This window comes from Benincasa hispida, chromosome 6, assembly GCF_027475165.1.
Source record: "Benincasa hispida cultivar pf3 chromosome 6, pf3_genome.v1.1, whole genome shotgun sequence".
NCBI classification, from domain to species: Eukaryota; Viridiplantae; Streptophyta; class Magnoliopsida; order Cucurbitales; family Cucurbitaceae; genus Benincasa; species Benincasa hispida.
The window spans coordinates 53856469-53870215 of record NC_143483.1 but is presented as its reverse complement, the minus strand read 5'-3'; the positions used below and the strand labels follow the sequence as shown (position 1 = coordinate 53870215).

The window sequence follows — 13747 nt, the reverse complement described above, 5'->3', positions numbered from 1 at the left end:
AACTAAAAAAACTCCACTTTTTTAGGTTGGAATTCACAATTCCCTTATTCGTTAATTCTTATAATTAAAAGGAAGATATTAGAAAAAGAATAAAAAAGATCAAAGTTGTATTATATCTATGATTATAAACTATAAAAACATTTATATATATAGCTATTTAAACATATATAACTCAATCAAGAGGTCAAATATATTTGAATCATTATCGACACTCATTGTTAATGTACCTAAAAAGATATTTTTAGTTATTGCTTTAAACTAGCAGGTTTTTCTCTAATCTTATCTTATCGATGTATTTTCTCGTTATTGAGCTCTCTCTTGCTCTTGTACAAAGTATCTTTTTGGAATGTATCGCTCTTGGTTTTGAGAGTTCTATAGTTGAGATATTTCGGTACACCTGTTGATTCCATTATTTATGTGTTTTTGTTATTATTGAAAAAAAAACTTATTAAACACTACTTTCTAATTATAAGTTTTTTTTTTTTTTTTTTTTTTACTTATTTGTAACCTAATTAATGTATTCAAAATCCAAACCAAAAATTGAAACTCAAAAAAGTAGTTCTAAGCCTTTGTCTTTTATTTCTGGAATCTAACTCAGAATTGAAACTTTTTTTCTTTTTTAAGAAAAATCTAAAAAACATTCTAAAAATTTAAGAGAAAAACTACTGTATAAATTTCAATAAACAAAAAACTAAATACGACAGGGTTATCTTTTCCCCTTTTATTAATTTACGTTATTTATTTATTTCCTAAAATGAATTCCATAATAGTATTTGACATCCTTAGTTTATGAAACTTCAAAAAAAAAAAAAAAAAAAAAAGTGTGACAAAAAGTTTGGTAATTTTACAAAGCATTTTTAATTCAAAGAAACCAATTTTTGTTAATCAAATTTTAAAAACCAATGTCAGTATCACAAAATTACCCTAAACCAGTCTTAAGAGAAATAGTTTCTTTCAATTATAACCCCAAAAAAGAGTTGTACCTTTCAATTATACAAAGTGAACTTGCATTGATATTATATAAATTACACAGAGAATATAAATTAACTACAAAAAGACATGCAATTTTCTTGAATATAGTAATTTAAGATAAATTCCATATTTTCTACCCCTAGTAACTTCAAGAACAAACTTTTGGGTCTTTTCACTAACCAATAAATAGTGGCATTTCAATTCAAATTTTGAATTTTCAAATTTGAACCCTTTTTCTATAGTAACTTTTAATCACATATATTATGTATACACATGATACATGCACTAACATATTCAAGAGGACCCAAAAAAAAAAAAAAAAAACTCATTGATTGATTAGGTCTTTCATAATTTGCCTTTGACTCTCGATCTAGATGTCGGAAATTTACATCTATGAACTCTAATAATTGAACTAAAAGAAAAGTCTTATATATTATATATGATATAAATTGATTTTTGAAAATTAAGTTCGTCACCTATGAAAAAGTCTTGCATATATTACACATATAACAGAAATATGAACAAAAAGGACATAAATTCAAACTGGAACTTTAGGATTGAACTTTCAAACCCAATTCATTTTGGTAGTTCTAAATTTTAGTTCATATTTTTGTTATTATAATTTTCTATTTAACAAGTTAGTCCTATTAGATTTATTTGGGTTCAGGATATGATGAGAGTGCTAAAAATAAGTTGAGATATTTTGATGCACATATTTATCCCTTAGACCTATCATACTTTTTCCAAAAGAAAAAATTCAGATGATTTTTGTGAAAACTACTTAAGCTTTCATCTTATATGACACTATTGAAGTAAATTGAGGTCTCATTTAATAACTATTTTATTTTAAGAGTCAAATGATAATCAAAAGGTTAAAAAACATTTTTGTCCTTAGAACTTTCATGAAAGTAACAATTTAGTCCATAAATTTTAGTTTGTAATGATCTAGTCTTTATATTTTTAGTTTTGTAACAATTTAGTCTATAAACTTTAATATGTAATAATTTAATTCTTGTACTTTCGACATTGTAACAATTTAGTCCCTAACGTAAAAAAAATTATCAAAATTAGATGTCAATTTTAAATACCTTATGATGTAAATTTTGTATTTTGTAAAAATATTAAGTCTCTAGTTAATTTAACGGTTTATTTATGCATGGATTCTCATTAAACATTAACAAAACTTTCTACAATAGAGACTAAATCGTTACAAATTTTAAAGTTTAAGAATAAAGTTATTACATAATAAAGCCCAGGGACTAAATTATTATTTATATGAAAGTTTATGGACTAAAATAATTTTTAACCTACTCTGCTTATAAAGAAAGGATCAAAAATGAAAAATTAGAAAAAAAATCCCTTATACATATAATTTAACTTTTATTACACACGTATGTATGAATATTGGATATATAGTTTAGCTTTAAATTGCAAATTATAATTAATATCCATAATTATCTTCTCTAATTACAGTTCCAACAAATTAATAATAGCATCACTAACCAACAAAGCATAAATTAAAATTGGCTTTTTCAGTATAACAGCAATAAGGAAATTCATACCACATATTCTTTTAGTCACTAACACATCTACCTGTTAGTTGAATTATGTTGGATTTATCAAATAGATGGTTTTTTTTTTTTTTTTTTTTTTTTAAGAAAAAGGGGATTGTGTTTCTTTCCTGCCCTTAATAATTATGATAATTAGTTTTTTTTTTTTTTGAGAAATGATAATTAGTTTTTCTTGTAATTAATATTATGTTAAAAGATATATAGCTGCCATAGGGAAGTGTTTCTCAATTATTTCTAGACATGTGGGCTGAGGCTGTCTCTCTCTTTTTTTTTTTTTTTTCCCCTCTTCAGTGGACACAATTCTGTTTTTTGTTTTGTTTTTTTTTCATTTCAATTCAAACCCTATCATATATATAATAGAAAGTAAAGTAAAAGGAAAAAGAAAAACAAAATATATTAATCTAGGGTTTTGTCTTTTTGCTTAATTGTATAGATCTTTAAAAAGATTGTGTTTTAAGGCCAAAACAACAACCCTAATAAATAGTTTTGACTGCTTCTGTTTCTTTTCCTGATCATGGAAGAGAGAAAGGGAAAAAAAAAGCCCTAGATTCTACTACAGAACCCAGAAACAGAAAGAAAATAAAATTGGCAAAAATATTTATATTCTTTTTACACTAATTTGTTTCTTATTTTTCATTCATCAATTTCTTGATTCTTCAAGCTCACTTTTTTGTAAAAAATTTCAATTCATACATATATGATCTATATACAAGCACTTAAAAGAACATATTATTCTCAAAAATTCAAACCACTAAATTGGGATATATAATTCCTTTCAAGAAAAAACAAAAACCCACCAAACATCAATTCATATTCAAAATCTCCTCAAGATCTCTAACAAATAATATCATAGAAATTAACATCCTCCTATACTTCTCATCATAATTATAAATATTAACAATTTGAAAATATTTAAGGAATCAAAATAAAAAAGAAAGCTAACCCGAACATAGCTCAACGATCATAACCAATGAAGATTCAAATCTACAAAATCACCTCAAGATCAAAAGAAGGAAAAAAAACCCTCTACTAAATAATACCATAGAGATTAACATACTCCAATACTTATATCATAATCATAAATATTTACCTAGAACATATGGAAATAAAATAAAAAGTCAACTTGAACATAGCTTAAGATCATTTGCGAGAGAAAAAAGAGAAAAACCTTCTATAAGGTTCAAATCTTCATCTCGATGTTTGCAATAATTCAAAATTAAAAATAGAGAGACTACAATTCTTTTCTCATACACAATATATATATTTATATATATATATATATATAAGAATTTCAAGTTGTAGGATTTTGATGATCATGAGTTGCTGAAGAATTAGTAACTTTTTGCTTTGGCCTTTTTCTCTTCTTCTCATAACTAACACCTCTTGCTTTCGCTTGAAAATCACGAACTTCCCTTAAATACAAACGAACCGCTCTTGCTCCAAACGGATTTCCCTCCGCCCGACCGCCGTTCTCTTCATAAGCTGCCCGGAGCCGACCGATCAAGGCGTCTAAGCTGCCCCACGCTTGTCTCAGCGGGCACGGGCAGGGGGCAGGTGGGTTGGGCAGCCCGAAGAAGGGGCAGGTTTGGTTGTGTACTTTCGTCTTCCCGAACTGATCTAAGTACCGGAGGAATTCCAGCACGTGAGCGCCGCTGCACATCTGAAGAGCCAACGGCGGCCGGTGGTTCCGGAGGTATTGACAAAACGTGTTCCAATCTCTCCGTTTTTGATTCTCGTACCGGCTTGGTGTGGCGGCAGAGGCGGAGGCGGTGGGTGGTGCGGTGGCGGCGACCGTGGCAGTAGTGGTATAAGTAGTAGGAGGATTGGATGATGATTCTGAAAACAAATCCATCTAAAAAAATATATATCAATGAAAGTAATTGAAAAAGAAAGAGAAATGAGGAAACGTTTATAAAGATTGAAACTTTTTGTTATCGGTGTGAGGAAGATCTCATCTTTTAGGGTTTTGAAGAGAACCCACTTCTCATTTTAGGGTTTTTTTTTTTCTTTTTTCAACTAAGAAGTGGGTTTTAATTTGCATGGCAAGAAGAGATGATCAAGAAGAAGAACAATGTGAAGGGGGAGGTGATCATAAAGGGATTAACGTCATTGATGATCATAAAATTGAAAGTGAGAATTTTTTTTTTAAAAAAAAAAAAAAACCAAAACAATAGAAGAAAAATAGCCCAAAATAGCCCAAAATCCAACAACTTTGATCAAAATGACTTCTTTTCCAAAAACATGTTTTTGTTTTGGGGGTTGTTTTTGATATTGTGTTTCTTAGAAGAAGAGGATAGAAGGGGAAAAGGGTGAGTGATGAGAGAGTTTTATGGTATGAAGAGAGGGAAATGGGGAAATTATTAGAGAAGAGAGAGAGATTTTGTTTTTGAAGAGAGAAGGAAGTGAAAGAAAACTGAGAGTTAAACAGTGAGGAGAGAGAGGAAATTAAAGGTTAAAATGAGGAGTAAAGGTTAAGAGTGGGAACAGTAGTAAATAGGCATAAAATGACAAATTTTAGCAGTGAAAAGAGTTGATGGTGACCATTGGTAAAAGGACACTTGTGCTGTCACCCACTCACTCTTTGGCGCGTGTATTAACAACTTTTTTATTTTTTTATTATTATTTTTTTTTAATTTTGTAAGTACAAGAGTTTATACTTTTCTAGGTTGTTAGGACACTTGGGGAAGAGTATTATAATGATGTATTATATTTTAAAGGCTATATATTTGAGAAAATTAATCAAGTAGTTGATGTACTTAATTGAGCTAGTTTGATATCCACGTGTCTCAATGATAAATTCGTAATTTAAGAAATAGATTAATGGTAATTTATAATAAAAGAAGAGTTGTATATAGTATTTGTCATATTGTATTTCGATACTTAAGTATTTAGAAATTTTTGGATGTAGTAAGAGTTTAAAGAATGAAATCAGTTCACTCTTTAGATTCTTTTGATAAAAGTGAAAATAAGATATTTAAAAGGAGTTTGACTTAAGGTTCTTTTGTTTTCTATTGAGATTTAAAATTCAGAAAGCAAATTGAGATAATCGAGGGTTTTGGACGAGAAATCTACAAGAAGTAGACCCCCATAATGATGCTTTGCATTATATCTCAAGGCTTGCGATTCAGTTGATTGGTCGTCTCTGTCGGTATATTTGACTCAGTTTTCTTCGAATTTATCCGTAGTTTCTCTTTTCTTTTCTTAGCTTGTTCCTTAAGTTAAAAATTGTCTTATCGCAAAGTTTAATAGCGATTTAAAATGAGTCTTGGAAACTAATGGACAAATACGTAATTTATTTTAAAAAGAGCATAAACGCATATAAATATACTTTTGAATGCAAGAATATAAAATAAATGCATTGAGTAATATTAATTATAAAACTACAATAAACCATACTATGTATAGAACTCTATGTAACAATTTGAAAACATATAAACAAAATAACGAAACTTAAAGGTTGGAAAGCACTTCTGGTTCTAAAGTTTGTAACAATTTATTGAGTGGATAAATATCATAAAGTTAAAGTGAAAATTGACGCGATTGAAAGATATTACATGACATCGTTTACCACATTATTTACGTAAATTGACATGATAACTAATGTGTAAATATTAATTATGTAAATGATTTGATGTTTCTCCTTCAAACAAAGAAAGAATGCTTAAAAACTATCCTAACAATATATATATATATTGGAAATGGCAAAGAAAAGTTGGAAGGAATCATAAACGATGAGTTTTTCCTTTTTTTTTTTTTTTTTTTTTCTTTCTTTCTTTTCCTTATTCTTTTTTCTTTCTTTTTTTTTTTTTTTTGTTAAAATGCAAATTAAGAACAAATAAATGAAAGTAATGAATAATAAATTCATTAAATTGGGAAAAAAAGTGAATATTGAACCTTTTTGAAATGTGAATTACTTAGAAGAATACATAATGAGAAATATATACCAATACTATGTTAGTGGGAATCAATCAAGATATTTGGGAAATTCTTTGTCAACCACTTAATTTCCTCCCAACCAAAACTTATTACATCAACAAAAGCATTTCCCACCTTTTTTTATATTGAAAAAAGAATTCTAACAAACTAAACATTATCTTCTTTCCTCAGAAAAATTCAGAGAATATATATATATATATATTTGTCCACTAATTACAATTAAACTCTACGTAGAAACTATTTTAGAAACAATATTTAGTTAACCAAATAAGTTATTAAAGAAATTTTGTTCTAGAAACAAATAGAAAATGTTTTAAAAACTGTTTAAAATAGTAATAATAGTAATTAATTTCCGAAACTGATAATACTACATTATTGTAACAGAGGAGATTTAAATATATCATCAGACATTAATTACAAACTACAAGGTGTGACATTCCAAAAGGCACCAAATTTCATTTATTTATTTATTTTTCCATTTTTGATCAATGAAGAGGGAAAAAATCTCATTAGTTAGAAGTTAAGAAACAGGCTATTCTATTTGTACACCTGGAAATATTAACCCTAGATGTAGGGCTGCCCTTAACAACATGGGGAATACCCTAAAATAGGGAACACAACTTCATTTTTAGTGCCCTATTTACATAGGTATCTTCTATTACCAAAAATTTTTCCATAAAAGAAAATGTTTTAGGTTGGTTGATTTGTACAAATTTGGACACAAGAAAAACCTACCACACATAAATATATTATTAATTATCTCCCCCCATTTCAAGTCATTTTAATTTTTTTTCTTCAAATGATAATAATAATAATAACGACTAGAAAATTGTAGAGATAAATACTAAGATTGTGAATCTATACTAGAAAATTGTAGAGATAAATACTAAGATTGTGAATCTATGAGATTGATTAATAACACATGTTTTAAGCAGTTGAGTTAGTCGAATTTGAAGAGTGATTGGAGGTAGCTTAACTAATGATGTAACAGAAATTTGAAGGTTTTTTTTTTTCTTAAGAGGGCATTAGCTTCATAATCAATGGTTTTATATTTTTATCAACATTTTCATATGACTGTTGATTGAAAATTGACACAAGAGATAAATCGATATTTCTATTATGACGTAGAAAAACCAATGAATATAGTAAAAAAAATCCACAAAATTACTGGTAAAGTAAACTTAATATTCGTAATAAGAAGTTTATAAACTTAATATTCGTAATAAGAAGTTTATACTTATTTTGAAAAAAGATAAGTTGTGCCTTCATTAATTTAAATATATTATAGTTATCAAAGTTGATATTTCTACATTGACATTTAAAATTTTACCTATACGTAAAGAAAAAGTATTTTGGTTAAATATATATCTTTATTATATATAAAAAAGATTCTTACTCTATTTTTTTTTAATACACTAAATTTGTAGTGTGTGTATATATGAAAATTGAAATGCAATCTTCTACTTCTTGCATTCTTATTTCTTTCCACTTTGGAATAAGGCTTTTTTTAGATTACTTTGGGATAAGTTGGAACAAGATTTAGTGGATTCCTTTAGTAGTAGTAGTAATAATAATAATAATAAATATTACTATTACTGTTATTGTTGTTATTACTATCCTTATACCATTAATCAAAAGTTTCATATTCCTTTATCCACTTTGGAAAAAAAAATAATGTAATTCCTGCTTCCACATGGTCCAATGAAAAAAATTTGCTATAACATTTTCTGGCCTCTCTTATTCTATATTGCTTAGAAGGTTAAAACTAAGGCCAGCTAGCAAAATAAAATTAGAGGCTAAGGATGATAAAATCACCACATTATCCACAAAATTATATTTTGATTAAAGTAAACACCATTGATAAAGGGGGAAACAACAAACAACTTCTGAGTTACTCTTAAAACAAGTTCATAACACCAATGTGAAGATAGTTTACTGTAATGATGCTTCAGAGATTAATCTTTTATATACAAACTATTTACAGAGCACAGAGAAATTACATCGACTCGAGAACGGGTGTCGTTTATCTACACGCCATTTTCATTTGTAATTGCTCCAGTCATTGCTTGCTGTGACATAGAATGAGAGGAATTAAATTTTACTTTAGTCCATATGGTTCACATTTATTTCATTTAAAATACCAAACTTTGAAATGTTTTATTTTAACATTTATGCTTTAGCTTACTCGTCCAATAAATGACGTTAAAACACTTGTTTCATTCAGATATGAGATATCCACCGGTCAAAAAAAGGAACAAAATATGTGTTCTATGTTAAGTTTCAACTGCATAATTTATTGAAAGTTGACCATAAGAATCAAAACCAAAACGATATAAACAAGAAAGCTCAAAGATCAAAAATATAATTTTAAAAGAAAATTGCAAACAGCTTTTGATGGTGTTTTAGTTTTGATCACCTGGAAACAGGATAAGGTGTATTGTATGTCGGTTGCTGAAATTTGGTGGTGAAGAACAATTCTAACCCTGAAAACACAAGATATTAGCATATATATTTTAGACAAAGTGGTAAACCAAGTTCCATCTCAAATATTTTCTTGTTCAGATCGTTTGAGTGTCCATCACAAACTTCTAACACGAGTTTGTCTTCAAAAGTGTCAGAACAACGAGATGTAAGAGCTACAGGAAAAAGAACCTTGATGAACTTTCTGGCAATAAAAGTATGCCATGTTCTTCCAAGATTTCGCCTAGCTTTTCCCCTGTTATTGTTGAGTCTTTTTTTATATCTACAAATATCTGGTAATATAGCGAGGTGGAAAGCAAACATAAAGATTAATGTCAATATAGATTGGAAAATAGACTGCAAGAAAAAAGAATTTTGAAGCATGAACTAGAAAAAGGGCTGCTGCTATTCTGTCTAATTTTCACTGTTCTAAGAGCCCTTTTAGATCATACTCAGATTTCAAAAACAAAATAACAATTCCCTTTATAGAAAGAAAATACTCTTCTAAGTTTATGATATTTTCCTAGGATCTTAAGAACGCTTTTCTGAAGTCAATTACATGACAGAAGATTATTAGTAAACAAACCTAAATTTCAAAAGTTGGAAATAAAAAACAAAATCATTATCATACAGATTTATAATCCATCAAACCAAGTTTTCAATTTAAAGATCCTATTGATATATCCAGGAGGTTGAAATCTCAAAGATGAGAAGTGTCCATCCATCATTTTACCTTAATCACATAGCAGGAAAAATGAGAAAAAAGAAGAGGGTGATAAATAATGATTGATGTAAGCAAAAATAAAAATTTAAGAGCAGTGTATAAACAATTAACTTACTATATTTGTTTCAACCAAATGGCTTTCCACTTGCAATCCTTTGATTTCCTTTAATCCATCTGCACAGCTCACAAGTCACAACCCCCCCACCAAAAAGGAAACATGGAAAGAAAAACAGAGGAAAATGCAATGTCCATAAGCTTGCAAGGAAGAATCCAGAACAAATAAATGAGAGTGTGAGGAAGAAATATAATTGCCAGAGAGGACGTTTTACCAGCCAAAATCTTAGCATTCTCATGATCTCCCTCAAGTTTCACAATATTCTCTTGTATTGCAACCAATGCTGCAGCACAAAGAATACCAACCTGTCTCATCCCACCTCCCAATGTTTTCCTCAGCCGTCTTGCCTGGAATGAAAGAACGGAAAGTTTTAATTAAACAAGTTCTTAAAAAGCACTGGCAGTCAAGTTTAAGAGCAGAATGTGAATATATACATACCTTGGTAATGAATGCTTTTGAACCAACGATGACAGAGCCAACAGGAGCTCCCAAACCCTTAGATAGACATACCTGGTTCAAAATTTCAGTGAAGCAGAGATTCAATTAACAAAAGTATGCATTAGCAATGCTTCTACACTTCAGTTGAAGACAAGGAGGGATAATTTTAGGAATGTATATGAAATATTAAATGTATCCATACTTATCAAGCTCAAACTTTTGGATTTAACAGGTGATTTAATAGATACCTTGAAATTGCCAGTATTATATGTTATCTGTTTTTAAAAACGGATGAACAAAACAAGGGAATGAAATTTTAATAATGAAAATGACTAAGAATAGCGAAGCAGAGTGGGTAACTATACCGATACAGAATCAGCTGCTTGCACAAGCCTGTTAACAGGAACGCCAAGTGCCTGGATAGACAAAAGCAATGGATTAATGGTTATTGTCAATGAAGTTTCAGGAAGAAACGAAATCTAAATGATCCCACTCCTTGAGCATGTGAACTGTGAAGGCTAGAGATTCCCCAAATGATACATATGCAGTGGCATTGCCCATTTTGGAGTATGCTTTGTTAATTGTTGAACTTTAGGCATGCAAAATGTTATTAGAGCAAGGTAAAAATGACAAGTGAAGGAACAAAACATATAAGAAATACAGATTTTACGTGGAAAATCATTTCAAGGACAAGAAGAAAAAAAGGATACATCTACAGGAGAAGAATCAATTATAATAGAACAATTCGGTACAAGAGTTTTCAGTGATAGTAGCTATTACAAACATCTGTTTTTCTCACTTTAAATATCATACCATAGGCTTCTTGAATCAAGAAATGGTACGATACTTAAACCCTAAGCCATAAAGGATTTTGGTCAGTGATCACCCATTTTAAAAACATACAATTCTAATCAAATGCAGATCAATGTATTCATCATCTTTAGTGAGATCATCATCCAAGGGACTAAGTACACCCATAGCCCTATACAGATTATTCTTCCTAGATATAAATATCCAGGCAACTCGCCTATTCTCATGGGACAACCACTTGACCTATTACAATTGATTGCTAAAAGAACTTATAGGATATATTAAATCCTAAGTGTGTGACCACTATAGCTTGAACTCATTTCCTGCCTAGTATTACAACCCTATACAAATTGGCAAACCAAAAGGAATATCACTAATATTTATCAATAGTTATAGAACCAGGGGTGCATACACTTTTGACCAAATTATCTTTCCTGATGATTGAAGAGCAACTTGAATTTAACACTCGACTTTGAGCACAATTGAACAAAAGATGCAGATTAAGGTTGCCAAATACCAGAAGGCATCAATCCTTGTAATTATAATAATTATTATTAAGGTGTTTGGTCACTCTACATACAACTGAGGCATTGAAAATACGAGCACCATCAATGTGAAGCTTCAAGCCATGCTTCTTAGCTAATTCTCCAACCCTGTCTGTATACTCCACAGAGAGGCATCTACCTCCACAGCTGCATTATAGAAAAAATACTCAAGCATGAAGTCTTGATGATAAGTAAGAAAGGTCTAATCAAAAGAATCACTAATGAGTTTGGTATGATCTTAGGGATGATGAAAAGTACTAGTGGCCAATTAGAAGTACTTCCATGGTATTTGGCCAAATAATAAAGTTTAATTTAAAATAAAATAAAATAAACTATAATAATTAAAATTAAAAAAAAAAAACCCTAAATACCAATTCTTTCATAAAAGTTTTAAAACCTACTCCTTGAAGTAGAAATCCTAAAGAAAGTCAAATAGAAATTGGGACTTGAAATGGTGAAACAGGGTGACCTAACACAGTGTGGCTATCCAAATTTTCCTTCTAAGTCGTCATCAAACAATTTCTATTTGACACTCAGTAGAAATTTTACTCCAACAGTAAATTTGAAACGTGTATAAAATGTCAAGGATACTATTGCAACTTTTAAAAACAAAGGGCAAAGCTCAGGGCTATGTTTTATAATATAGCCAGACTTCTAAGTTATGTTTTATATATAACTTGAAAGCAGTTTTAAGTGAATAAAAACATTCAAAATGTTTCCACTTAAAAGCACTATTCCCAAAGCCATCCCAACACTCATTAAAACTAACAAAAATACAGTAGCGGTAGAATAAATTATCAGAAACGACCAAGAAAACGAGTCCTTAGACTCCTTACTTAGCATGTGAGTTTTCCAAGCAGATAAGCCTAGTAGTTGGAAACACAAGCTCTCCTCTAGGGTCTCTAATGGCAGCTTCAATCAAATCCAAGTCCATAGTTCCATCTCCATTATTCCTAACAGTCCTAGGATGAACCCCTCCAATAGTTGCAATACCTCCATTCTCATAAATATGGATATGAGAATTATCCCCAAGAATAACCTCAGAGCCCCTAATCTCACAATGAACAAGAACACTAATGAGGTTCCCCATAGTGCCGGAAGGCACAAAAAGAGCCGCCTCCTTCCCCATGATCTTAGCCATTTCTGTTTCTAAACGGAGGGCAGTTGGGTCATATTTCAATACATCATCATCAACCTCGGCGCTCGCCATCGCAGCCCTCATCGCTTCGGTTGGTTTGGTGACGGTGTCTGAACGAAGATCGACAGTCTTCGTCACCATTTTAGGAAGAAAGCTGATAAAACAAACAATAAAGGGTAAAAATCAGTTCGGACAAAATGGGGTTTCTATTCTATCTTTGATTTTTCACAAATTTTATCCATTGTTTAAAGAAACCCATCTCGTCAAATGATCTGAAGCAATTGAAAAGCAGTTAAAAAACCCCTCAAAAGAAATTAGTACCTGTTTTCGATACTGTTTCTGTTGTCTGCGAGCTCTGTTTCTTGGAAGAAGAAAATGGGTTGGGGATTAATCCAAATTCTCAGGAGGAAAAGGAACAGTGAGCAGTTCGTCTACTTGTTTAAGTTTCTACGTAAAAGAAAAAAATATATATGAATAATGGGATTCTGAAGGGTTCAAAGGGATCAAAACCCCAAGAAGGAAGCTGGCGAGATAATTACAGAGAGAAGTATGGTCAACGGTACGAAAATTTTTAAAGAAACTTGGTGCCACATCATTTGATGTGATCTCCACATACTCACCACATCATCATACTGGAGTGGGTAAGAAACAGAACAAAAAGGAATCTATATATAATAAACAAATATTTAGGTGCATGAATGCTAGGAAAAATTTCATATCCTTATGGAAAAATCTTGTTGATTAAGTTATTGTAATCAATTATTTAATTTTAGTTAAGTAGTGTTTAATATCATTAGTTATAATTTTATTTACATCAATTAAATTTAATCAAATAACATATAAAATAGAAAATTTGTTTTAAATCGTAAAACTGCTTAAAATATTTTTAAATATAGTAAAATGTCACATTCTATCAATAATATGTCTATCGGTATCTATCAATGATAGATGATAATAATCTATTAGTGTCTAATAGATAGTGTTATTTTACTATAATTATAAATATTTTGGTTCATTCTAATTAAACTTAATCTCATT

The 13747-nt window shown here is 29.9% G+C and overlaps 2 protein-coding genes across 3 annotated transcripts; both read right to left on the bottom strand.

Moving 5' to 3' along the window:
* Positions 1-3597: 3597 nt before the first annotated feature.
* LOC120080180 (protein LIGHT-DEPENDENT SHORT HYPOCOTYLS 1-like) lies at positions 3598-4997 on the bottom strand. Its single transcript, XM_039034753.2, has one exon. It carries the CDS (start codon positions 4393-4395, stop codon positions 3835-3837), a length of 561 nt encoding a protein of 186 aa, XP_038890681.1. The 5' UTR covers positions 4396-4997; the 3' UTR covers positions 3598-3834.
* Positions 4998-8298: 3301 nt separating this feature from the next.
* Positions 8299-13364, bottom strand: LOC120080521 (low-specificity L-threonine aldolase 1-like). Of its 2 annotated transcripts, XR_005482539.2 has the most exons (11): positions 13031-13352; positions 12408-12863; positions 11607-11718; positions 10582-10632; positions 10217-10288; positions 9993-10125; positions 9779-9837; positions 9132-9232; positions 8896-8962; positions 8665-8763; positions 8299-8548 (listed from the first exon to the last, which is right to left on the bottom strand). XR_005482539.2 is itself a non-coding variant. In XM_039035208.2 (10 exons), the coding sequence occupies exons 2-10, from the start codon at positions 12848-12850 to the stop codon at positions 8507-8509; spliced, it is 1080 nt and encodes a 359-aa protein (XP_038891136.1). In that variant the 5' UTR covers positions 12851-12863; positions 13031-13364; the 3' UTR covers positions 8299-8506. The 2 variants fall into 2 exon arrangements, 1 of the variants encoding a protein (XP_038891136.1); XM_039035208.2 differs by lacking the exon at positions 8665-8763 and having other exon boundaries at positions 13031-13364.
* Positions 13365-13747: the final 383 nt, after the last annotated feature.